The 25987-nt window shown below is 39.9% G+C and overlaps 1 protein-coding gene across 4 annotated transcripts in view; it reads left to right on the top strand.

Moving 5' to 3' along the window:
• Positions 1-25987, top strand: part of TNFAIP8 (TNF alpha induced protein 8) — a 62082-nt gene that overhangs the window by 23968 nt on the left and 12127 nt on the right. Inside the window, exon 1 of one of the 4 annotated variants that reach the window (XM_062604373.1) lies at positions 5916-6013. The exons of 2 other annotated variants lie outside the window; for them this stretch is intronic. In XM_062604373.1, coding sequence (XP_062460357.1) covers position 6013 — 1 coding nt within the window. In that variant the 5' untranslated portion in view covers positions 5916-6012. Of the gene's footprint in view, positions 1-5915; positions 6014-17558; positions 17811-25987 lie in introns of those variants that run through there. One more of the 4 variants, XM_062604369.1, reaches the window with a different exon arrangement.

Below are 25987 nucleotides of genomic sequence, written 5' to 3'. Positions count from 1 at the left end.
CAACAAGCAGGAAATCAGCAGAGACAGGAGGAGGCCTGCAGGGATGACCCCAGAGCTCTAGATTAAAATTACTTAAAAAAAAGAAGTGTACAAGAGATGGAAATAGGTACAGGTGACCAAGGAGGTATACAGAGCTACCATGCATACAGGGATAGCATTAGGAAAGCCAGGGCTGACCTGGAGTTTAATCTGGTAAGGGATACGAAGGGTGATAAGAAAGGCTTCTGCAAGTACATAAACAGCAAAAGGAAAGTCTGGGAATATGTGAGTCCACTACTGAACAGGGCAGAGGAACTGGTGACAAAGAAAAGCCTGAGGTAATCTACTCTCACTCCAGACTTAGTTTAGGGAGCACTTAAACAAACTGAATGTACAGAAGTCCATGAGACCTGGGAATTTGCACACACATGTGCTAAGAAAGTTCGCTAATGCCACTTTGAGGCCAGTCTCAACTAAATTCTTTCATGACAACACAAAGAGATTCCTGAAGACTGGAAGAAAGCAAATATCACTGCTGGCTGCAGGGAGGAAGATCTGGGGAAACAGGCAGGTCAGCATCACCTCAGTTCCTGGGCAGATGATGGAGGAAATCCTGTAAAGCATCTTCAAACACATGAAGGACAAGAAGGGAATGAGGAGCAGTCAGCATGGATTTGCAGAGCAGAAACCATGCTTACCCAATCTGATGGTCTTTTACAGTGAGGTGACTTGGTAGGTGAGGGAAAAGCAGAGAATGTTGTTCACCTCAACTTTGGTAAGGCTTTTGACACTCGGTCTCCTATAACATCCTCCTGGACAAATTGACCAAGTACCACTTGAATGACTGCATAGTGAGGAGGTTTGAAAACCAGCCAAACATCCAGGCACAGAGGTTGTTGATCCTTACTATCATATGTCAGTCAGCCTTGTTCTGTTTAAAAATAGTAAACAAACAAACAAACAAAAGAAATGGTTCAATTTTACTCATACAACCTCAAGATGCTTTCCCTTATAAAGGGACAAGAAAGGATGTTACCATGCTTTTGTTCTCCATCTGCTGCACTACAGTGGTATCTCAAATAGTGTCCTCCCTGCTGCCTCAGTCGAGGGTGGCATACTCCTCCAGCATCTGCTGCTATCATGGAAGATCTTGGGGCCTTTCCTGAAGTTGTTGAAAGGTATGGTGACAAGTCTGATGAACTTGATGAAGGCTCTGAGATTTTTCTCCTGATCTATCTGATTGCTACAGAGGTTGGGCTGGCTGCTGCCAGATGTCAGAAGCAATGAATATCGTCATATTTCACCTATACAAAATTCTAGGAAAACACAAGTTTTAAATGATTTTTTTAAATTTATTTATTATTTTAACTCTGGTTTCTTCTTTTTCTATCTTGAACTGATTTTCCTGCACTTTGTCTGAAAGCAGGTAGAACAGAATTTAACCTTCTCTAGAACTGCAAACTCTGCCTGTTGATTTAACATTGTGACTACTCATACTCATCCATATATTCAGAAAAGGAAGCAGTGCTGTTGCTTATAGAGACTGTCTTCCTGTCTTTGCCTCCAACTGTATCTCACCAACACATCTTTCAGCACCTGCCAGAAGTGGTATGTTTTGGTTTTTTTTATTTCTTCCTCTCTTCTGCATTTGGACACAGAATGTACACTTTCCACTTCACTTCCAGCAGTGTTGTCCTGAACATCACCTCATATGTTTATGATATTCTGCCTAAATATAGTGGAATGTGTGATGCCATCAATTGACATAGTATCCCATGCCATACTCCACATAAACTGATGCAAGACATCAACAATCCCTGAAGATAGCTATGATCACAGCATTCTGAGAATTCTGAATTATATCTGAACAATGCAAAGCTAGACCACTTTTTTTTGGGAACTATCCATCCAGACTCAGATGTTGCTTTCCTCAGCATGGTAGCACAATCGGATGGCTAAGGCACAGCATTTCTGTGTACCTCTGCACAGGAGCTCCATGCTGTACAGAGGGATGTGTAGCATTTTCCTGCCCAATCAAGAGCTGTCACACTTTAGTGTTGACAGTTAACAACCATAATGTATCATATAAACAGAAGTATGAGATCTTTCTCATATAAGGAAGTCATTGGCTTTTGGGAGGTTGTCTTACAAGATAACTCAGTTTGGTTAAACATCAGGACTACTAGTAAGAGGCATAGGACAAAAGGTTCAAGATAACACATTTTGAGTGAGGAATCCCTAAGCTTACCTTTCTTTTCACTTAAGAAGAGATGGCTTTTCTGTTCCTGAGTCCCACCATCATAACTGGATGCCTTTCTCCCCTCTCAGTTCGAAGTGGGTGTTTCTACTGATCATATCTTCCTCTTCAGAAAAGCTCAGGAATCCCTGGACTGCTGGGACAGCTTCCCATCCTGAATCCTTCCCCTTTTGTTATCTGGACAGTTTCAGCCACATAAACGTGTGGGTTCCTAAGCCCCATGAGGTGCACTTGTCAGTGTGTTAGTCTATGCAGATGATATCCTGGGTCTTCCTATCAGGCCTCAGTTGGGTTTCTTAGTACTTTCCTTTGATCAGGACAGAGTTTCACAGGGGATCCTTATCAGGCATCAATGTCTTTTGAAAAGGAGCGTTTCAAGGCTGCAACCCTGAGTGGTCTGCGGTTTCTTCTGAAGTAAAAGGAGAGCAAACATGCATGAGCACTTGCCTAAAGGAGACATGAAGGCTGTTTATTATTCACTAGAGATTATTCCAGATATATTCTGTATTCACATTCACAATCCTCTGTCTTTCTGCCTCAAGTGCTGTCAACTGATTTTGAGATTCAAATATTGTAAAGCAACTGAAAATGCAGCAGCATGTTCTAGCTCTTTGTGCTCTCTTGGAGGGAGGACATGTGAGCACATCTGTCCCAGCAGCTCCAGTCATGCTTAGTCATGATGTGAGTGACAGTATCTGTTAAAGTTATTGGTTACTGGTAGCATACACATTCAGAAATATAGCAGAGTTGGATTTGGAAAGCGCTGTGATTTGTGGATGAAGTGTGCATCTTTTAGGAATATTTTTCAACTGTATACCAGGTAGGCAGTTCTGTCTCATTTTATAATAAATCAAAGTTTATTCAGACCAAGCACAGGCTTGGGACAGGGTGCTGAATATACTCACTGTTACCATTTGAAACAAGCATTTGGCCTAAGAGTAAATTTCCTTAATTTTTGCTATGAAACTGGTCCCCCAAACTCTGTAATCACTAAAATGCATGTAAAAATAGAATCATAGAACAGAATCATGGGATAATTTGGGTTGGAAGGGACCTGAAAGCTCATCTAGTTCTACCCTCCCCCCTGCCATGGGCAGGGATACCTTCCACTAGACCAGGCTGCTCAAAGCCCCGTCCAACCTGGCCTTGAGAACTGCCAGGGATGGGACATCCACAGCTTCCCTGGGCAAACTGTGCCAGTGCCTTACCACCTTCAAAATGAAGAATTTCTTCCTTATATCTAGTCTAAATCTACCCTCTTTCAGCTTAAAACTTTTCTCCCTTGTCCTGTCACTACAGGCCCTTACAAAAAGTCCCTCTACAGATTCCTTATAGGCCCCTTTTATGCACTGGAAGACTTACAAGGTCTCTCTGGAAACTTCTCTTCTCCAGGCTAAACAAGCCCAGCTCTCTCATCCTGTCTGCATAAGAGAGGTGCTCTAGTGCTCTGAGCATCTTTCTGGTCCTCCTCTGGACTCACTTGAGCAGCTCCATATCCATCTTATGTTGGGTCCTCAGAGCTGAACACAGTACTGCAGATGTGCTCTCATGAGAGCAGAGTAGAGGGGGAGAATCACCTCACCACAGATAGAAATACCTATTTCATGTTGAGGGAGTATCAGGCATCAGAAATGCAGGTAAACAAGATCCTTGCAAGTGACTTCACAGATGTGAACTGTTGATGATTTTTGTCACTACATGGGACTTTCTCTTTCACAATGTTGCTAACCTTGTTTTTAAAGGAGGCACATCAGACACTTTGATCAACAGCTAGTCTCTGGTTCAGAGCAGAAACAGGTATTTATTTGTTGGGGGTTGGCAGTTCTGCTCAGATACAGAAGATACAGTTTCATCTGTCATATTTAGCCAAAATAAGATTTATATCTAGTTTGAGTTTTAGTATAAAACACCTGCAAATAATTAACTTTACTGTACAGCCAATTGTAGTTGGTATTTGTGGTTACACCCTATGAAACCAGTAATAGGTGAAATCTGTTGCTTTATACCTGAGGGTTTTACCATAAGAGATTTGAGGAGGAAGAAGCTGCTGTCTCATTCACTGAGAGATGCACGTAGCCCTGGGTCAGACATCAGGACAGCTAGAAAGTGCTGGCTAATTTATGTTGCATTCACAAACACCAGTAGGTTAGGTGGAGCATCTGTAGGAGAAGCTGTCATGCATGAGGTACTAGTTCCTCCCTGGAGAGAGACACCCTACTTCAAATGGAAAGGCAGTACCTGTTTCACCCCAAAATTCATGTCCTGGAGCTTTCATCTCTGAAACAAGGCCTTTCAATGCACAGAGGTTGCTAATACATGAATTCAGACTAAATATCTGTGGTGGGGTTTGTTGCTGCTGGTTTGCTTTTTTATTTTTGGGGGAGTTGGGTGTCATATACTGAAGTTAGGTAAAGTCTGAGTGTTCAGCATCTCAAACTCAGTTCAGTTCTCATTTCATTTAGAAACTATTTGGTGAAAAGCTGTAAGTAGATCTGAGCTGGAATCAGGTAAGATCAGCACAAGTCCCTGTGGTCATGTTGTACACATTACTTTCAGGTCATTGTTGCACAAACATTATTAACTATGGTTTCTAGTTTTTTGATGTGCACATTGGCCTGTGTACATCTATAGTTCTGCAAAGAATTTTTAAGCTCTATTTAAAGGAAGGAAGTGGCATTGATGTGTAACATTTTTTGAAATTTAAATATTCATAAATACCATATTTCAAAGGATCTGGAAAAACAGGTAGACAGTAGGTACCCCACAGGTGCTCTGTGTGTGCATGAATGTGTACACCATCAATGAAGACTCCAAGAATCCTGTGTCGCCCAGTCATGCAGGGGATACTGACATTTGCTGTACCGTTATCACTTAAAGATGCAGCACTTCATGTTGAGTGTACTTGCATGCTTCTTAAAAACTAGAGAAATAAGAAAATTAATCTAGTTCACAACTAAGCCAAGGCAGCAGTGCTTGTCACCAAAAATACCAGTTTTGATTAGGTTTTTATTTTAAACTTATGACTGTTTTTTTTCCAAACATTATATTAACTTATATTTCTGTATTGGTGATACTTGTGTATTTTAGTGCAGTGGTTCTTTATTTCATTATTTCCCTAATCACACACTAGTAAGTATTTCACCTATTTCTGATTAGTACTGGAATAAATGCCAGAAACCCAGTACGACAAACTAGTCAGTAACTACAGTAGTTACTACTGATGAGATGGCTATCCCTGTGCTTTTTTGTCACACCTGTCCTTTTTGCAGTGAAGTTTTCTTTACCCCTGATTTGCTTTGATAAACTGATACCTTTCTAGATTTCCAGGTATGTCCACATAGTGTGTGCTGTGTTTGAATTCCATAGGAATTTTTTAAAGAAATTAGATTACTTGTGCACTGCTGAAGAGCTATCTTGAATTGGTCACAAGCTTGAAGGTCAGTATGCACTTACAGTACAAACTGTGGAGTAGAAACCACAGAGGATTGTGAAACCAAACTCTCAGGAAATGGGGAAACATGATGGCTTTAGTATTATGTTGCCCAAACATGTTCACTGTTTACTGTGAGGTAAGCTTCTGCTGGCTTTTTCCTGATGTTAAAAATAAGTTGTGTTATGTAAATGCTGAAACGATCTGTTTTGGGAAGGCACTGCATTATCTTTGAGTCAAATATATTTGTAGTCTGACCTCATAATGCTACATTTCACCTCTACTTTTCCGTTCATCAACCAGACTTGCTACTGTTTTCTACCCACAGTCAACTGCACTGAGATCAAGTAAGCCTGTTTGGAAATAAAACTTTGATGGAGAAGCTTTATAGCCAAGCATACATATGAGCTTTCTTCTGAGTAGACGATATTTTACTGCTTTCAGTTAATGTGTACTTTAGTACCATTCTTTTAGTTTCATAGTTAAGAGAAACATGTTATATTTGCTATTTGAGAAAGAATGGACATTCATTTATTCAATTTCACTTAGAGATGAAAAACTTGATAAATCTACGTTGGCTTAAAATATGGATCAAGAATGTTGGGGGAAATCTTGGCTGCTGAGGTAGCATTTATTAGAGTGATGAGAATGTTTTCAGTGGTGGCAATTCCTGCTTCATCTTTTTTTCAGGAGGAATGTGAACACATTTCTATATACATTTAGGATGAAATGTTTTAAGGCAACCAGGAAGTAGAAATGTAGATTCAGTATTTGCTTTATTGTCTTAGACTTTTGAAAACCTGGCAGGCAGGTGTATCTACCCAACACTGATTAAGCTAAAATATCCTTATTAGTCTTACTGCATCTCTGTTACTACATATTAACTGCATTTTCTTTTAATGTCAGCTAAGGTTTTAACTGGCATTCAGAAAAATGTCAGTGACTAATACTTGGGAAAAAATATTATGGAAAGGTTAGTTCCCAGGTAATTGTTGTTTTAGTGTACACAGAAATGTCTACTATTGTCTAATCTTAGGTAAACTATCCTTTCTCCAACATTAGAGTTGCTTTTAATTTTCAACAGAAAAAAAATCTTTTGAATTTTTGAATTTTCACGGAATTACTGAGACTTTGTCTTTTCTCGGCATTGACACAGAGAAAATGGGGTACTTTTTGCAGGCTTGGGAATATTTTGCAGGCTTAGTGCAGATTCTATGTGCAGTCTTTATCCATGGGATTCCTTGGTTATTTCAATTCTGTGTGGCAGTGGTATTTGTGCTTCTTGGCATCAGACCTTGTATCACTGCTACACACCAAGTAAGAAGCTGTCAGAATTCCCAGTGATTAGTTGAGGGCTGGGGTTCATCTCTTCCTTCCCACACTGACCTCCTCACTGCTCTTTCACCCTGTCTGTACCTTGCTGGGGACCTCGGACCTGCTTTTGCATGACCTCCTCTTCACAGAGATGATTACAGCATCAAGAGTCCCCCTTATTCTGTTTGAATTTCTGAAATTAGGGGGACTTACATCCACATCCCTCTTTCACCCACTATTCTCCTGAATTATCTGCTATCCCCTGATTTTCCACTGTTTCCACACACAAAACAATCCTGCATATCTGGTGAGCAGAAAGGCTACCACGGACTGGAGAGCTGGGAAAGTGCATTATAGGTATCTCAAAATCTCCTCTGTGTGGGGGAAGGAAAGGGAAGGTTGCATTATCCTGTTTCTGGCAAGGCAGTGGAAGGATAGGGAAGGGAAAAACATATGGGCACATTAGGGCTGAACCAAGTCATTGCAGGCAGAAACTGGGGCAGGGACCAAGCATCATGAGCAGCACAGTGGTATTCATACCTTGAAGTGATACTGAAAATTTTAGTATGGCTTTAATTCATGGAGCCAAGTTGTTACCACTATACCATCCATTATACTGCTGTCTTAATACAGAATCATAGAAGAGTTTGGAAAGGACCTTCAAAGGTCATTAGTTCCAACCCTCCTGCAGTGAGCAGGGACATCTTCAATGAGATCAGGTTGCCCAAAACCACATCCAGCCTGCCCTTGAATGTCTCCAGGGGTGGAGCATCTTCCAGTATTTTATGACCCACCTTGTAAAAAACTTCTCCCTCATGTCTAGCCTGAAGCTGGACTCCTTTTTTTTTTATTCCAGACTGTTGTAGTAGCTTCTTTACCTTTTTTTTGTATTTTTATTTTTTCACTGATCTGCATCTTTTCAACTTGAAATAATTCTTTTCAGTTTAGCCCCTTACCACAGGCTTTCCTGGACTCCATTTAGGCAAATTTAATTTGTCTTTAAAAAAGTAAGCATCTTCTAGGTAGATTTAAGCCTTTTTTCAAGCACATCTTGGGTTTGGGTTGGGAAAAATGATAAACGTTTTCTGCTGCTGCCTGTTGACAGCCGATTTCAGGCGATGGCCACTGCCTCAGAAGCGTCTTGTTCTCCAGATTCTCCATTACAGCGCAAGTTCAACCTTTTTGTGCGAGTTGCAGTATGAAATGCTAACACGAGGCTATACGTGTAGCCGCGAGGTTTTTCTCTGTCCTTCCCTCCTGGTCCTGCGCAAAACATCCCGCAGACCTGCCCTTTTTAGCTCAGGGCGCTGTTGCCACCTCGTGGCATTGGCCAAAACCAGCAACGAATGCGCCGTGATTTGCATCAGTTGTCGATAGATGTCGTTGCTGAGACGGACGTGGGAGGTGCGGCGGGTGGGATCTCCCTTTGAGGCTTTGCCTCTGCAACGCTCAGAAATTTGTTCTGTGGGATTTCTGATTAAAGTGCCCCATCCCTTCTGTGCCAACGGTGGCAGAGTCACTGGCAGCCTTTGTTTTTTGTCTTGCTCCATTTGTTTTCTAATGTGGGCAAAGATGGTGCTAGCTGTTGTCCCTAGAGAGCCTCAGATTTTGGAACACTCCAGAGTTGTTAGCCTTTAGGAGAACTGCAGTAGCCCCAGCAGACCAGAGCCTCGACAATAAATCATCTGAAGTATGTGCCATGATTCAGGTTTCAGCAAACGAGATGCTGAGCTAAAAGAGTGAGAAGTCTTGTTCAGATCTTGTTATCACATCTTCACCTCTCCTTCTCTCTCTCCCCCTTTTTTTTCTTTGTTGAAAATGAATTCTTGAAATAGTTTTATGAAAGTCTCGCAACAACCATGAACCCTCTCAAGTGGTATTCAGTTTGGCCTTACCCCAGAGTACAGGCTCAGCTCTTATTGTTGCTAAAGCATTCTAAGAGCTGAGAATTTGCTGTAGATAAAATACCTGAAAGGTTAGACATGTCTCTACTAAATAAACTCATTTGGGCTCCAGCAAAAATTCTCAGTTTGTTTGTTTGTATTTTTAATTGGAACTCATAGCAATCAAGAAAACCCCAACACTGAGTTTTTAATGTAATGCTGAAGAGCTTACACCTGGATTTTCCCTGCATTGCTCACTAGCATAAGCCTGCTTAATACAGGGGAGAATGAGCAAGGTACAGATTTGAGTTGTCATAACTACATCATCCAAGCCCTTATTTTCTCAGGGAAATTCTTTTGGCTGCAATTAATTTAATAGATATTTATTATAAAATAAGAATAAAAAAAAAAGAATCAGAGGTATTTTAGATTAAAATTGTCCCAGCCAAAAAATAAATATTAAATATTAGCTATAACTGGGATCTTCCTTAAGCTGACTCCACATGCCTGTGCTAGCATTGCAGGTGGAAAACGAGATGATGCTGCTCTCACTTCCACCAGCCTCAAGTGATGATCTCTGAAGTGTGCTTTGATTATGAAAATGTTACTGTAGGTCAGGGAAAGCAAGTACTAAAAATCTTTCATCTAATACATAGAACAGTGAGTTTTTAAATGTGTTTTGGTATTGGGAACCAGCTTTTCAGCACTTGTTCAGCACAGTGTTAGTCGGTATTTTCCCCAAAAGAAATCCAGTTCTTGCAAGTACTTTTCCAGATTCTTAATGTGGCTTAAGTCAGAGCTTTAGGCAAATAATAAACTGATTTAAAACCGATTTGGAACATGCAGAAATCAATATGGTTCTTTGAATGTACACCACATAATTAGGTACATCTGGCTTGTGAATGTAAACTATACCTAAACTGAATTTTTAAAGAGCAAACTCAGCTTAGGTTTAATAGCCATTTAAATTCCTCTTTTAATCTCTTTTAATTAAGTTTGAACAAAAATGAGATTGTTCTCATAGCTTGGTATTTTCTAGCTTTGTTTGATTTGAAATTTTATCTGGATAAGGTTTGCATTTGATATGCAAGTGGTGTTTTGGCTGTTTGCATGATTAATGGCTTTGGAGTCTTAAAGAAAAAGAGCAGTTTGTTATGTGTTATATCCAAACACTTGGATTGTTTGCTTGGGACTGGAACACAGCCCTTGCAAACTAAGACACATGTGTTTTCGCATATGTACACAGCTTTTATATGAATAAAAATATTCCTTTTTGAAGGCAATATTCAATTTTGTATTATGTCAGCATTACTGACATACCTTTTTAAACAACCAACCAACCAAACACACCCCACCCCACCCCCCACCTTATTAGCCATATATCTCCAGCAGCACTGTTTAAAACGTACTGTATTTAACACTAGTTCATGCCGTTTGTTTTCAAGCTCTTTTTGGCACTGTGATATTAGATTTTCTGGTTTTAATTAAAATACCCCTTTTAAATTGAAATTGCTCCAGCACTGTGTTTTGAGGCATAAGTATCTGGCAATACCTCTTTTCTTATGTCTTGCTGAGAGTGGATCTGGGGTATCTCTTCCCATGGCCTGTGGTGATGCTGTCAGTCTCTGTGTAGCGTATTAACTGCCCCCTCATTTGTGTGATGCTTTTGTGTGATTTCTGTTCCTGATGCAGGGTTTTTTTCATCTTTATATATTTGGCGATCTGGCTGTAAGATTTTTTCTTAGACTTTTCTTTCATTTTTGCAAAGGCTGCAATGTCATACAATAACACAACCATTTTGTAGTAATTTTATCATAAACTACCACTGGGAAATTTACTTTTCTGTGTGACAAAACTAGCTCAGATCTGCTGCACTCTTTCCCAAACAGGAGGGTTGCACCTTCCTAAGTCTGTTCATGCAGGTCTCTGTCACTGTCTCATTCTCTTCAGTGCTGCCTTTTGCTTGGCACAGCTGTGTTGGCAGTAGCAATCTGTGTGTTCTCCTTTAAAAAAAAAAAAAAAAAAAAAGTGAAATTTTTGGTATCTGGAGAAGCAGTGCAATAAGCCTGTATCAGTATCTGTTGCTGTCCTTGGTGCAAGATAGCAAAAGATAACCTTGACTGTCTTTAATTTCCATCGTGTCCTTGATGAATTCCTGAACATTCAGCAACCGTCACTGATTATCATGTATCTCTGGATAGCAGCCACATCCTTGAATTTTGTCACGTTTGCTCGTAAGAAATTGTTTTATATTTGCACCTGCACTGAAACCTTGTCTTCAGTAACTTGTAGCTGCTACATAAGTAAGTGCCTCTAAGTGCATGGTATGATAAAACCATTGTTATTATTAGGGGATTTGCACAACATGATACCTACAGTCAAGGCAACAGAGTTGTATCACGGTTCACATCTCAGAAGTCATGGCATTGCTCTGTGTGTGAATTTGCAGAGCTGTTCTGAAAGAAAAAAGGTAAGCCAGTGGCACCCATTCTGAGCTGAGAGCCATCCCATTCCCAGCATTGTGCTGTTCTGTGATGAAGAATGCTTATCTTGAGGCCGAAAAGAGGATCTGTGCCTTACATGCTGCTTGTTCTTATCCCTGGCTTGGTTGGGTCACAGTGAATCTGTTTGTCACCCCATATTGCTTCTTATTCTGCCAGTTCCTTACCTGAAACGAAGTCTTTACACATACTTCTGCACAGCTTACTCTGTGGTGAAGCCTAGGTTTTGCTTACTTTGAAGGCTGCACCGGCAGTATGGTGTGGGGTTCCTACAATATTAGATTTCCCATATATTGCTCTTGCCATTTGGAAATTAAACAAATGGGCAGGCCTGAATAAACCACTGGCAGGGTGGAGAATGGATGCTAAACAGGAAGGTACAGAAACAGGCGAGAAGGACAGCACAAGGGAGGGGGGAGAACAAGATGAAGTGCTGGATGCCAAGCATGGTGCAGCAGCTGTTGAGGGTCGCCCAGTCCATTGGGCTGGACTTTCTATAATTCTTTAATCACAAGGTAGAAACATACACCAGAGTATCTTTTGTGGGTCTGCCAATAGGTAGAAGCACAACAAGTGCTTCAACAAGTGCCTCAAGCATTATTGTCTGATTAGCCTGAAGCTTGTTTTGCAAAGCTTGTTTAGGATAAGGAATACCAAGTGGAACAATCAGGCCAAAACCTGTACTTTTCAGGTCCACCTCATAGATCAACCTGCTAATGTTGTGGTTTATTTTGGCTGTCTGGCTTTCAGTGGACTGAATTTTCCTAAGCGGAAAACAGTGCCTGCATTTGCATAAATAAAACTTTGCATTTGTAGATGACATCTGTAACTGAGATGTTAGAGTTATGCTGTTAACGTGAAAACCCTGAATGCTGTATGCTGAAAACAGTATTTCTGACATCAATCAAAACCTAAGCACTGTCTAGGTTATCTTGGCCTTTGTGTGCTTTATGGTAGAAAATATTAAATAGTAATCAGAAGTGAAGTCTGGCTGCAGCAACAACAGCTGGGCTTGTTATACCTAATCCTTTTAGTTACATAACTGCATAAACAGTACTATTAAAATCACAGAGCTAATCAAAAGTTCTCCTTTACTGTAAAATAATATTAAGCACCAAATTAACAAAGTTGCGTAAGAGCTCAAGTTTGTTTTTGCTACACTCTCTGCACAGACAGTGCCTGTTGCACTCTCTTGTGCAATAACTGAAGTAACACAACTACAGATGGTGTTGCTCTACCTCTGGGTTAGGAAATAACTTTAAAACAGCTTCTTGGTTTGCTAATTTGAATGTCTATGTGTCACTGTTGAAGTGCATAACTGAAAGCAGAACAACTTAAAACATAATGCAAGAAAACAGGTATTTTACTGTTTTCTGTGACTCTCTACCCCTCCTTCACACCATGCCTTTCCCTGTGCACCACTGCATACACGTGTGTCCCTGTGCATGTGCTGTCTGTATGTGGCAGCCGCAGAAGGCACTTTCAGCAGGTCAGGGCTGTGCTGTTTGGCACCTGGGAGGATGCCTGGCTGGTGGATTTCTGCATCCTGGGACATAAGCAGTGCTGGAGCTGGCAGCAGCTCCTTGCCTTGTGCAGCAAGGTCTCAGTGCTCTGTAGAGATAACAAAGAGCTCATCCACCTGTCGAAACTAATAGGGAAGGGCTAGAAAACAAAATTGTCTCCTGCTTTATAAGCTTGTGCACCTTGAAACTCAGTACAGTTATGATCCATCAGCCTGAAAGAAAAATAAAAGGTTGTAGTGGTACTGGAATAGGTACAGAAAACGACCAGTGGAACAAGTTGGGGGCAGGCTTGTATGCTGTCTTTGATTACTCAAACAGTAACTTTTGTAAAAAGGTATTTCTGGTAAAACCTACAAGTTAACAAGGCATCACTTGCAGAAGAGGTAGCTGCCGTTAGTTTCCTAATTTTATTTCAAGGTGGCTTCCAGGCATTTGAATTTAACCATTTGTCCTCTTTCTTCCATGAACTATTATTTTGTATGTTTTTTCAGAGGTACTATATAAATGTCTCATTGCCCTTCTGACAGGGCAGCATATTTGGGGATGTCATGAAGTGCAGACCAGGCATGCTGCATTTATTTCTGCTTGGGAAATTTTGGATTAAAATATAACCAGCTTACCTCTTGTTCCCTTTCAGAACATTAGTTTGATGAAAACTCAAATATTTGTGAATTGGTGAAATGCATTTACAGTGATGGGTATATCACATCATATCTCAGTATGTTTTGCAAACGATACATGCAAAGAAATAATACGTGTGAGTAGTGTTTCATAACTATGTATCCAATGTTCTCCTTGTCCTGGATGAAAACTTGCACTGTGTGCCTGTAATCCACACCCACTGAAGAGTGTCATAAGTTGAATATTTGTCAACTCCAACCCCTTGCTTCAGAAATGGGGAGAACTTGATTGGGCTACAGAAGAGAGATGGCATAAGCTTTCCTTATATTACTGAATGATTGCTAAAAGGCAAAGTTAACATAATCCATAGATTATACATGAAGTTATCATGGACCTTGTTTTTATTGTGTAAAGGTTTGCAATCCATTGAATGTGACATCCTGGAAAAGAAGAACTTATCACCAAACAACTTTAATTATGTTAACCAAACATGGGGAGATTTTTTTTCTTTTTTGAAAAACTCCATTAACATGTAATGTCTGAAGTCTCACATTATCACTTTCTTCTCTAGAACTGTTCTAAGGCTGTGCAGGTTTTGGTTTGGTGTTTTTTTCAGTAGGAGATGTATTCCTGATTCCATGACAGCTCCTCTTGAAAGTTTCTTCCTGGTACTTTTCATGTAGTAGTCCTGCTTCCTCTTTTTTGTAAATCAAAACATTAGTCTTTTTTGATGTTTTGGCATTGAGCTTCAGAATCTTGCTAGCAGTAATTTTAGCACCATTTTATTGACTATTATAGTTATTTATTTAAAATACTTACATATAATAGGATTTGTCACCTGTGTATCTAATAAGAAAATGCTTCTGTAAACAGGGCTGTCTGAGCATGCACTGAGACACAAAACAGGAGCAAGGTTCTGAGCTGGGCCTGGGATGTGCTGACACAGCTGCCCATCCTTTCACAATGTCCTGCGCATTGCTGTACTAAGCCAAGGCCTAACTACAGCCTGTTCTTTCTGTGGTAACCCTGCCTTACTTTTACTAGAAATTAGGACAATTTATAAATTATGTGCTAAAACCCAAACCAAAACCAACTACATTTTTCATAAAGTAAAGCCAGAAGTTTTTTGTTTCAGATTCTAAAGGGCTATGCTTCACTCTACCCCTTGTCTTACCCAGCTTTATGACTTTTAGACTTTTAGCCACTGAAACTTAATATGTAAAACCCTATGCAGGGTGGGTTTTAAGCCCTTCATTTTAGAAAGTTACTTTTCTTTTCTTTTCCCTAAGAGAATCTGCCCTATGAAATCTAGCTGTATCTACTGATTCTATTTTTTGAGGTTTTGTCACTGTTTTTTTGTCCTTCCTATTCCATATCATATGCACAATTTCTGATTGACGAGGGTTTTTTTAAACTTTCAGGCTGTTTACATCACTAGGCACTGGTGTTGTCCATGAACTCCATTTAATTTTCACCTGCCTTATTCCATTACTTTTACTGGCCTTCTAAGTAGAATCACAGAATCATAGAACAGTTAGGGTTGGAAAGGACCTTAAGATCATCAAGTTCCAACCCCCCTGCCGTGTGCAGGGACACCTCACACTAAACCATGTCACCCTGGGCTCTGTCCAACCTGGCCTTGAACACCACCAGGGATGGAGCATTCACAACTTCCCTGGGCAACCCGTTCCAGTGCTTCACCACCCTTACAGTAAAGAACTTCATCCTTATATCCAATCTAAACTTCCCCTGTTTAAGTTTTAGATTGGAAGTAAAATTATTGGAGTTCATTGGGTGCAGACTCTGAAGAAGGTGATAATCCTCATGATCAAATGCCATTAAAAGTTGCTGCTTAACCTAAGATCAGAAAATTACCTACCTAAACACTCTTTGGTCTGGTTAGAGTCTTTTCAGCTGATGCACGTGTTTTCACGAAGCACAACAATCAGACATAAACCGGCATTTCTAGAATCTGAATTGAGACCCTGTGTGCAGAAGAAACAAGACTGAGTGAGTCTGTAGGGGAGAAACAATAAAAAATCAAATTTTTCTTATCCGTCCAGAGAAGTCTGAAGTTTCTGAGAGATCTGAGAAATCTTAATTTGCAGAATTTGCTGACATTTAACCACAAGGCTTTTAATCTCTCAGTGTCTGTGTGTCATCTAAATGAAAGGCATCCGTCTATTGTGTAAATCTGTTCTGCAGGTCTCTTGATAGTGGCTTATTTATTCTTATATCCTTAAATATATTCTGGCTATTTTATTTCTCTACCAACATTCCTTTTGATTAAAGGACCCCAAAGGCTATCGCAGTTCACCTTGACTAACATTATGTTTCTTCCTGTTCCTCTATTCTGTCTGGGATTTTTTGAGTGTTTTCAATCTACTAAACAGTAATTACCCTAAAACAGCAATTTTTATTTTTTTTTTTTTTAACTTGAAAATGTGGCTTCTTTAACTAGACCAGTGTTGTAATTAGGGTAATACTTGCTTTTATACTCTGTTCTTTGAAGGATGCAGCTGCTGTGCTTTGCTACACTGCAGGAGATGATGAGGCCTGTAGAAGGCATCTAGCTTCTCGAGGAATGTTTTTAAGGGACTCATGGAGTTGCACATATTGCAAAATAAAAAATTGCCAGTGTCACCAAGAGCCTTTAACTAAAATGAGATCTGTCTTTCTTAGGCATGGAAGAAGCACGTGGCAAAGGAGAGTCCTTATCATGAATAAAATCATTCAAAATAGGACAAAAGTTGCTCACTTTTCCAGGGCTGAAGAATTCATACCATCTTTCCTGACTGTACCTTTTATTTATAAGACCATTCTCTACCAACTTAAGTCTTCCCATGAGCATTAGTGAATACAGCTGAATGCTACAATCTAAAATGCTTTTTGGGGGGCTGTTGTGTTTTTTTTTTTTTTCTTTCATATGTGCCCCAGTTTTGTGCTGCTGACAAGCTTTGGTTCTTTTTGTTTTCATCTTTGCCCTGGATTCAGCAGTAGCAGTCATTCTGTCATTTTGTGGGTTTAAACCATGACAATCTTGAAATACAGTTATTTCTACTTGACTCCAGTAACAGGCTTGCTGACTGTTAATAGCTGTTAATAGAGTTTCTTCCACAAAGCTCCTCACAACCCTTAAGGTGCACACACGTAACCCTGTGAGGGGGAGGTAGGTGCGAATTTGGTTGAATGTCAGATCTGGCAGCGCCATCAGGACTTCTCTAGGGAAATCACGCCTCTCCCTTTTGCCTGAGCAATCACGTTTCCACCGAGGTTTTGTCCTGTTCACTGTACTAAAAATTTATTAAACAAGTAGGAAAAGGTGGTTCCTTTTGAGGGTGATTTTACTGAAAGCTGCACCAATCGGAGAAGACGCTTCCAAGTAATCCCCCTTATTTTGCTCTGAAGGCATGCATGAAAGACACAAGGCAAGTTGTGGGGTGGCTGCAAAAGACCCGTGTTCTCTTGCTGTGCTGTAAACCAAGTCTGTGTTAACAGTTATCTAAAAAAATCTAGGATGCAGGGTGGTCTAGGATAGCTTTTCCGAGAAGGAAAGGTGAATTGCTCCTTTCAGAGAAGACCGCAGTATGCACTGAGCAAGGGTGAAAGAAAAAAGAAATTTACTTAGCTTAAACTACCTGAAAGAAAGCTGCTGCTTCTCATCCTCTAAGCATGCATTTAGTCATCCTGTATTACTCAGTATAATTACGCAGCCTACAGAACTAATTCCAGATAGTAACCAGTGTTGAAATGCACAATTTAGGCTTAAAAAATAATTGATTTAAATTAGATTTTCGTGCAAGTTAAGAGAGCTCCAATCTGATTGTCGGCTACCGCAATCAGACACTGCTCCGCACTCAGGGCTTTTTCGGTCTCCCCTGCTTACTTTCTCATACCACGCTGGCAAGCTGCAACAAGTGAAACTCCACCCTTCCTACGGACTGGGGAGAATAAAATGCATAAAAGGTGACTGCTGGCGAGTAAAATGAGGGTTTCTGTAAAGGTGCTGGTTTTCCAGACAGCCGCTGGTGTGCAGCTGAGAAAAGGGCGGGATCCTTTTCAAGTAGCTCAGTTGTGATTTGCTGAATTCGTAGACTTTTCCCCTTAAAATCCCAGCCCTCGCTCACTCTCGCTCACTCTTCGCTCTTACCCGCCCCCCGGTTTCGTTACTTTTTCTCTGGGAAGTTAACTTGCGGCTGCTTCTCGACAGCAGCAGCTACTCGGCGTGCACGTCAGCTGCAGTCTGGTCCGCAGTGCCTTGCGCTGACACCATGAGTTTGGAAGCCGATGAGCCCAAGGAAGGTAGGGGTTTTAACTGCTTTCACAGGAGAGGAAAACAAGTAGGCTCGCATTGCCAGCGCTGCTTTTGTGAGCATGGAGGAGAGTTTCTTCTCGCTTTAGCTTTTAGGTATCCAAAGGGGAGGGGAAAATGCCTTGGCGAAATCAGCTGAAGTCCTCCGGATTTCTCTGGGTATGAAATGACCCAAGCGTTGGCACGCAGGGATATGTATTTGCCTTGCCAGTGGTAATTTACTCACACGTGGAATACCAGTAAGTGGAAGGAGCAGTGTTGCAAAACACCGGCAGGAGAGTAGCGAAAGAGGAAGGTTTCTTGAATTTGGAAGCACTGTATTTTTCAGCAAAAGAGGAAGTTGCATGGAGGAGAAGTGAAAGGCCATTATTTTGAGAATCGGCTTGATGGCACGCACTTCCCTGCCCGAATGAGTGTGCCGTGCATGCGTGTGCTAAAGCTGCGAGAAGTGTGCCAGAGCTACAGGTCTTCATTTACTGCTGCTGCAGTGGAAGGTGTGGAGGAGCTGGCGGCGATCCAAGAAAAATACAGTTATTCCCTAGTGTTGATTGGGAGGGGGTGCGAGCAGGGGCAGGACAGTAGGGAGCAAGCGGGGGAGGAGGAGGGCAATTTCCTGAAAGTGCCGATATACAAAAGAGCATTTATACTGAAGAGGGAACAGGGCAGCGGTGGGGTTATACATTGGGTTCCTTAGAACGGAATTGATGTTTCATGGCTACGAGTAGTCCTTAGGGAGACTCGAATGTACAGAGGTCCAGTATGGCTCAGAAGAGTAGCTAAAAAAACCCCAACAGCTACGTAAGGCAACCAAAGCATTCTGTATTTGGTGAAAAGAACTCAGAATGTTTCAGATGGTTTTCCCCTCACGTTCTGCAGAACTTCCCCCGTTTGAAGAGTGATGTTATAAGGGATCTCTTTTTGCTTACTTGCATAAAATATTTTGTTTTGCAGAAAGGTCTGCTTGGACTGAATCAAACTTAATGCTAATAGTGCTGATAGAACCTGCTTAGGAATGAAGCATGATAGCCTATGATTTGATAAAAATTGCAGCAATGATACCTGGTTTTTTTTAATTTCTTATCAAAAGAACACATGAGCTAGAAGGCAGCTTTTCTTTCTGTTTCCCAAGAAGATTCTGTAGGACAGATTTTTTTTAAAAACAAAACTGAAAAAAATATCTATAGAAACTGTTTGAAAAGAGAGTATGTGATAAGAATGTGGCAATGTGAGTGTTCTCCCTCAGGTTTACAGCAGGAGAGATCAGGATGCTTGCCATAGCATGAAAGATCCTCTGGTTTTATCCAGGAAGCTCCAGATAGTTTTACCAAATTGGCTGTATTTGAAATGTGGATTTTCTTGTTTAAAGAAACCTCTTACCTTCTTAGCTGACTTAGATTCTTAAAATTCTCTGAAGATAGTATCTTTCTGTTAATTTCTTTTGAAACAATTCGAGATGCCAGGATCTTCGTGCTGGTCTAGTGGAAGGTGTCCTTGCTTGTGGTGGTGGGGTTGGGACTGGATGATCCTCAAGGGTTCTTCCAACTCAAACCGTTCTGTGATTCTATGATGCTATTAAATAGAAGAAAAAAAAAAAGGCATTTGGAGCAGGTGGCTGAGACAGGAAAAAAAAAGGGTAGCTTTTCGGTTAGTTACTTTAGCTGGGAAAAATTTGGGTTTTGCTGTCCTGAAATTTTAATAGGTTAGAATGGAAAATAAGAACAATAGTCATTATGGGAAACTGAGGTACAGATGTCATTGAGAATGGTTTTCAGTCAGTCTGTAGATGTATTACTGGTAATATACTCCAATCAGCAGAAGTATATTTAGAAGATGCATGAGAAAACAGTGTGTAGGTGAATAAAGACAGGTAAATACGTAGAACTGTAGTGTTGCCTTGTTTGATTGAACATGGAATGAAAGATCACTGATTAAAATAATGAAAAATACAGGAAAATACTTGTGGATTAGTAGTGGTCCACTCTATGTGGCATAAAATAGGCATTCAGAGTCTCTGATCAAGAAAGTGTGGTTTTTGCATAAGGAAAATGAACGCTTCACAAATTCAAACTGAATTTGGCCTCAGATTATTGACACTAGGGATATGTAAACTTTGATGTGGTTTACCAAAGGGGAGGGTGGATGATTTTTCCTTTAGGTGCAAGACTAATGTCACTCTAAAAAAAAAATAAAAAAAAAGGAAAAGAAAAAGTGATTTACCCACAATTTGAGATTTAGTCAGGGAATTAGTAGATAAAGGTCTGTGACTGATTACAGAAAGGGTAGAGGGTACCCTTCGACTACATATTTGTTTTACTAGATTCTGTGATTATGTACATTTCAAGGCCAAGGCTAGTGATGAAAGCATAGTGGTTCATCTGCTGCATATTAAAAAGTGAAAAGAAGAGAAAGCTACAGGGGAGAAAAAAAGTTATTGTTGTTTGTAAGTGAAGGCAGAATTTTTCTGTTTTCCTTAAAGGAAAGATGCTCAAGCAGCCAGGGAAGCATCACTGACTGGGTGATAGTGAAGAGTTGTATAAGGAGCTCTGAAATCCGGTTGCAGCTGCTAGGCGTGTCTCTTGGACTATGTATTGGAAGGTCAGCCTGAATGAAAAGGAAGGTTGAGGGCATAGTAACACAGAACATCATGTATGTTCTGGCAGTGGTCTGTTGCTGAAGTGAGCAATACTTCACTTCCAGCCACTTTATTATACAAGTTAGTCTCAGTATCTGGAAAACAGTGGGATGTCTGTAAGGGTAGATTTTATGGGTTAATATGTATGACTATTTTAAAATGTGCATAACAAGATCAAAACCATAACCATTTTTGCAGTGAAACAAAAAATCAGGGTCAATTTTGAATGGCAACTCCTGAAGATTTTTTTTTTTTTTTTTTTTTAATTTAATAAAGTTGGTGTCTTTGAGCTAAAGTCTAATCTTAGGGTTTTTTTTTTAGCAGGAACTGGGAGTAAAAAGATGTTAGAAGATAATCATTACTTCACTGTATTTTGTACTAATTGCTGGATATGGGGTTATGCAGCAGTGTATCTGTGCTTTTCAGCTTCTGCTTTTGATCTCTGCATGGTCTGTATTAGAATAGTAACATGAAACAGTTTTGCTTTTTTTTTTTTTTTTCTCCCATCATGCTGCTTAGTAACATTACAACAATCTCTGTATTCATCTGTATACCACAGTGCTGTGGTAAATATGTGCATGTGTGTGTATGACATCAATCTGTATTGCATTTACAGATCCCAACAACTGTCATGATATAAATAACCCTGGAACATTTTCCTGTAGTTACTTTTGCTCTGGATGAAACAAAGAGCATGGTAAAGTCAAGAAGATGGTTGTAGCATTTAACTGTATGGTGTATTTTCAGCTTGTTTTGAAATTACCGTGGTGGCATGTCACGTACCAAGGAAGGTACCAAGTTGTTTCAGACTGTTATTTGATTTACTTGGTTCCTGAGATTTGAAGGAAATGTTGTCATGTTAAAAATGTGTCATAAATATACCTGTTTAAATACATGCCAGTACAGGTTAAAATTATTGTGGTGGTAGTGGATTCCTTACATAGCATTCCTTCAGTAGAAGGAAATAGTGATTTGTGTAAAGCTCTAGAGAACTTCAGCTTCCTTCTACAGGTTTCATGTTGTATATTTAGAAAACAACAGGAGATAAATCTCATGTCTAAAAGGACAAGTAACATAGTAGCAGATACCAGAGTGAATGTAATAGACTATGAAGCGATGGATATTGTATTACAAACTCAGAAGCAGTGAGAGCCTGCATTGCACCTTTATCATACTTAGTTTTAAGTAACACATTTCATGAGAGAGATTTCTGCATTTCTACCGAGCGCTGAGAGTTTTTTTAGAAACAATTAGCATTTGTTAATCCAAATGAGATTACTGAGGAATGAGCTCACCTGTTTTGTTCCTTTTAGAGCTCAGAACAGAGACATAGAGGTTATAAAATCACAGAGCGCTCATAGATTTGAAAAGTCAGTACTCCCTCCTGTAAATAGTCATGGATTTGCTTTGACATTTTTCAGTCACCTCTGATTGTGCGAAGGTTTTCCAGGGTGGACTCGCATTCATTAGATAGAAAATTGTCTGCTGTCATGCTCCTACAGACCACTTACTCTATCCAAAATGGTGATGGAACTCCATTGTGTCCGAAATTAGCATTTGTTAGGATCTTTTGTGCTTTTGTGACAGTGAACAGAGAGATCCAAACTATGCACATGGAGAGTTACCCATACAGTCAATTAGTACTTACCCCCAGGTAAGAGACCCACCTTCTGCTCTCACCCCAAAGACTACAAGACATGGGCTGTGGGCTTCCTTTGTGTCACCTGCCCTTGGTCTGCTCTCCCTTTTCAAAGCAACAATCTCCATAAAACATTAAAGCCAGTGAAACAAGCATTTTGTTGAGAGTAGTCTGAACAGTTCAGGAGCAGGAAGCAGCATCTGGCCTCAGCGGATGTGTCAGAAATCTAGAGCAGTCAGTTTGAGGCTTTTTTATTTCGCAGTTAACTTGCTGCTGTTGAAAAGAATCAAAAGATCACTGTGGCTGTACATACCATATATGCAGCTCTATAAATCAGAGCAATGCTTAACAATTTTGCATTTCATGTAATCCCTTCTATACATTATTAGAATTCAAGATGTAATAGGACAAGTTGAAGGCAAAATATTTCACTTTAGTACAGGAAGGAAGGAAAAAAAGGAAGTAAGCTTATGAGAAATAATAAAGGAAGAATTGTTACTAACCAGATACTGTAATACTGTGGAACATATGCACAGAGAAAGCACTGCCAGCGGTCCAAATAGTAGTGGTGGAAGGAGAAGCAATAAACTAACACTTTAGTGAAGAAGGAGCAGTGGAAAATCTGGAGGGAAGACAGCCACAGTACACAGGCAAGGCAGAACAGCTAGATTTTTAATGTAGTTTGTAGGATTGTATGTCTAATGAAGCAAGATACAGGAAATGAATAAAGGGTTTTGAGAACAGGAATACAGTTACCATGGTTTGTAGTACAGCTGGTGCAGCTCCAACAAGATGCAGGTACTTGGCTGTCCTGGTAAGAGCATTGGCTTAAGGCTGTTCAACTGTAAGACTCTGGAAGCAGCTCTTTGTTTCTCCCCTTAAAAAGTCAAAGGAATGGTTGGGTGTCTTTTTCCTGGCAAAATCAGGGTCGCATTTGAGATAACATCTGTGAAGGTGTTAGGTGCTACTTTCCTTGCTTCTTCTGCAGGCTCAGAATTGAGTGGGAGAGCCGTTGGGCTTTTTGTTGTATACCGCATTTGAAAGTCCGTATGGAGTAATTATCATCAGCAGAACACTTCATATTTAGCAATCTCTTCCTTGCAGATCAGGAAGGTAGGTGGTAATTTGAGCAGAGGGTATGGAGTAAGCACTAGATGTAGCTGGTAGGTTACTTCAGAGAATCACTGAAAATCTTAGCAAGTTAATCATTTAGCTGCGGTTGTTGCGTTGAATGCTAGCTTGCTTGATCCATTTATTATACTCATGCAATCAAATCTTTTAATTCGTAGTGAACTAGAAGACTCATGCATTTAATTTCAAATAAGATACGGTCCCTTCAGCTATCTAGTTGGTAGAATCATAGGGTAATTGAGGCTGCAGGAAGCTTCTAGAGGTCATCAGGCACAGCCTTCCACTTGAGGCAGAGCCAGCTTTGAAGTTGGATTCAAAGTTAGGTGATGTTGCTTAGGCTTTTTACAGTCGAGTTCATAGTGCCTTTAAAAGTGGTGGTCTCCCAACTTCTATAGCAACATATTACAATATTTGACCACCTTCAAGTGGTCATTCCTAACAGGAATTTCCCTTGCTGCTGCTTGTGTCTGTGGCCCTTTGCTCTTCTGCTGTGTATCTTCAAAAAGATACCTGAGCCAACCTAGTCCTTTCAGCCTCTACCATGTGCTACAGCTCACTTGGTGGCTTTGTTCTCAAATTCTACCAGTCTTTTTTTAATCTCACAGAATTGGTTGTTTTACTGGAGACATAGTTTACCAGCCTTCCTCCCCTTTATTGGCTGGTGACAGCATTTGCTGTATTGTAGTACTTCTTAGACCCTCGGGTTATTTTCTTTGAGGAATTTGCAAACTGTGCGCTGTTACAAATGAGACAGAGGTTAGAGATCAAGGAGCAAAGGTCCGTGAATCTCTGGAGAATCGAAAAAACTGTTTGGGTAAGAGAAGGGCCTTGCACCTACATTTGGGAAGGCTGTATTCTTTAACAGCATTATTTCCAAGTATAGCAAAAGGCTAAACGAATGGCTTCTAAGAATAATGAGTATTTTCTAATGCATGTTCCAAGGATAAGGAAAATATAACACTCACATACTAATTGTAATTTGTCATTTTTATTCAAAACCACACATCATTCTTTTAATCAACAACAATTAATCTTTTGGTCAAATCTTCTGTTAAATGTGACAGTTTTAAAAGGGAAACTCTCACATTTTTGGCAATTTGAAAAGCAAATTGCTTCCCATTCCCTCTCTCTTCTCAGGTATTTAGAGTCTATAAGCACATTTAAAAAAATAAAGCAGATAAAAACTGTACTGGAGGTCTTATTTCAACCTTCTGGACTGATATTTTTTTACAATTAAATTACAAAATATGGTAAGAGGAGAGCATTTCATAAAGAGGTGTGAAAGGGCTACTGATTTTTCTGCTGCTGTGTAGAACAGCTTCTGGTTTTGTTTTTCCATGCATCATGCTCAATAGAAGAAGTAGCATGGTGAAAGTAGTTTCATCTACTTCATAACAGCTTTAAAGGAAAAAAAATCTTTTTTCATGTTTAAGGATTAATTTTTCATTTTTGTGTATTGGGTACATATTTCATAGATACAGTAGTAGTCAGTGGTCATGCTGTTAGCAGTAACAGTTGCTGTATATGACTTCTTAAGAACTTTGAGTGCTCAAACTGTTTTTGCATTAATAAATACCACCAATCTGCACATTACTCATGTATATTGGCATTAACTTTTTGTGCTGTGGGAAATCTGAAAGTCACGGGTTTCCATGTTTTCTCTGTCTGCATCAGTAGATTTGCTGAGTTACTAGTGTTTTTTAATGTTAGGTGTACAGTTTTGTGGACACATCGCCATCATGACTACTGAACCGGCCTTAAATCTGCTCTCATTTGGGCACATTGTTTTGAGCAAGGAGGATAGAAACTGGAAAACCTGTGCTTTGAGAATTTTATTCTACATTCATCCTTTTGGGATGTTTTCTCATTAATTTTGTTTTGCTTTGTAAGATTCCCTGCCTGGGTTGGGGTGTGGCTTGACTCAGTTTCATCATTTGATTCCCTGTCAGGATTCTATTTTGTGGTTTATTTCTAGCGCTTGATTGGCTAGGAATGGGAAGTAGAGATCCCACGTCACAGCATGGTGAGTTCAATGTGGAGAACTTGAGATCCAGAATCTTCACCACAGAGGCATAAGCAATGTAGAGGATTGAATACATACTGTATAAGTTAATCTATTTTTCCTACCTTTTGCTGAATTTGGTAGCAGTATTTGTAATTATACAGATCAGTAATGAAACATCAGAGATCTGTTTTGCATAGCAGTAGAGGAAACCTGTATTTCAGTTGACATATGGTACACAAATGTTGGGGTGTCTGCAGGGAGTCCTGTTCCTGCTGGCAGTTTACAGTAATGAGAATAAATTGCAGTAAAGTGGGAGTTACATTTTATTTATTTGAGAATGTTTACCCCTGAAAATTTTGAAATTTGGGATCCAAGGACACACTCTGACGTATCTTTTACGTCTCTATGAAGGTCAGTACTTGAAGGTTTCTCTAAGGCCTTGGTAGTTGTGATTTCAGTGGACCTCTACGAATGTGATACCCTTGAGTCTTGATCCCAAAATGTTTGCATCTCACTTCATAAAGGAATTAAAGCACTGAATCATTGCATGCACAGGCAAGCTTCCACTTCATTAACTTCATTGAGGTGTGTAGGGAACTTTAACTTGGAAATATGCAGAAATACAACTGTTTTAAAAGTTAAAGCTTTCATGAGATTTGTTTTTTCCTTTACTATGTCCACTTTACCAGACTATTGTACAAGATAGAACTATCTATAGAAGGAAAAAAAGTATTTGTTTAATATTAACAAAAACAAGTAA

Source organism: Pezoporus occidentalis, unplaced genomic scaffold, assembly GCF_034315485.1.
Source record: "Pezoporus occidentalis ecotype Australia unplaced genomic scaffold, CSIRO_AGI_Poc_V1 ctg86, whole genome shotgun sequence".
Lineage (NCBI taxonomy): Eukaryota > Metazoa > Chordata > Aves > Psittaciformes > Psittacidae > Pezoporus > Pezoporus occidentalis.
Note: the sequence above shows the minus strand (reverse complement) of the source record. Positions and strands in the feature narration are given on the sequence as shown.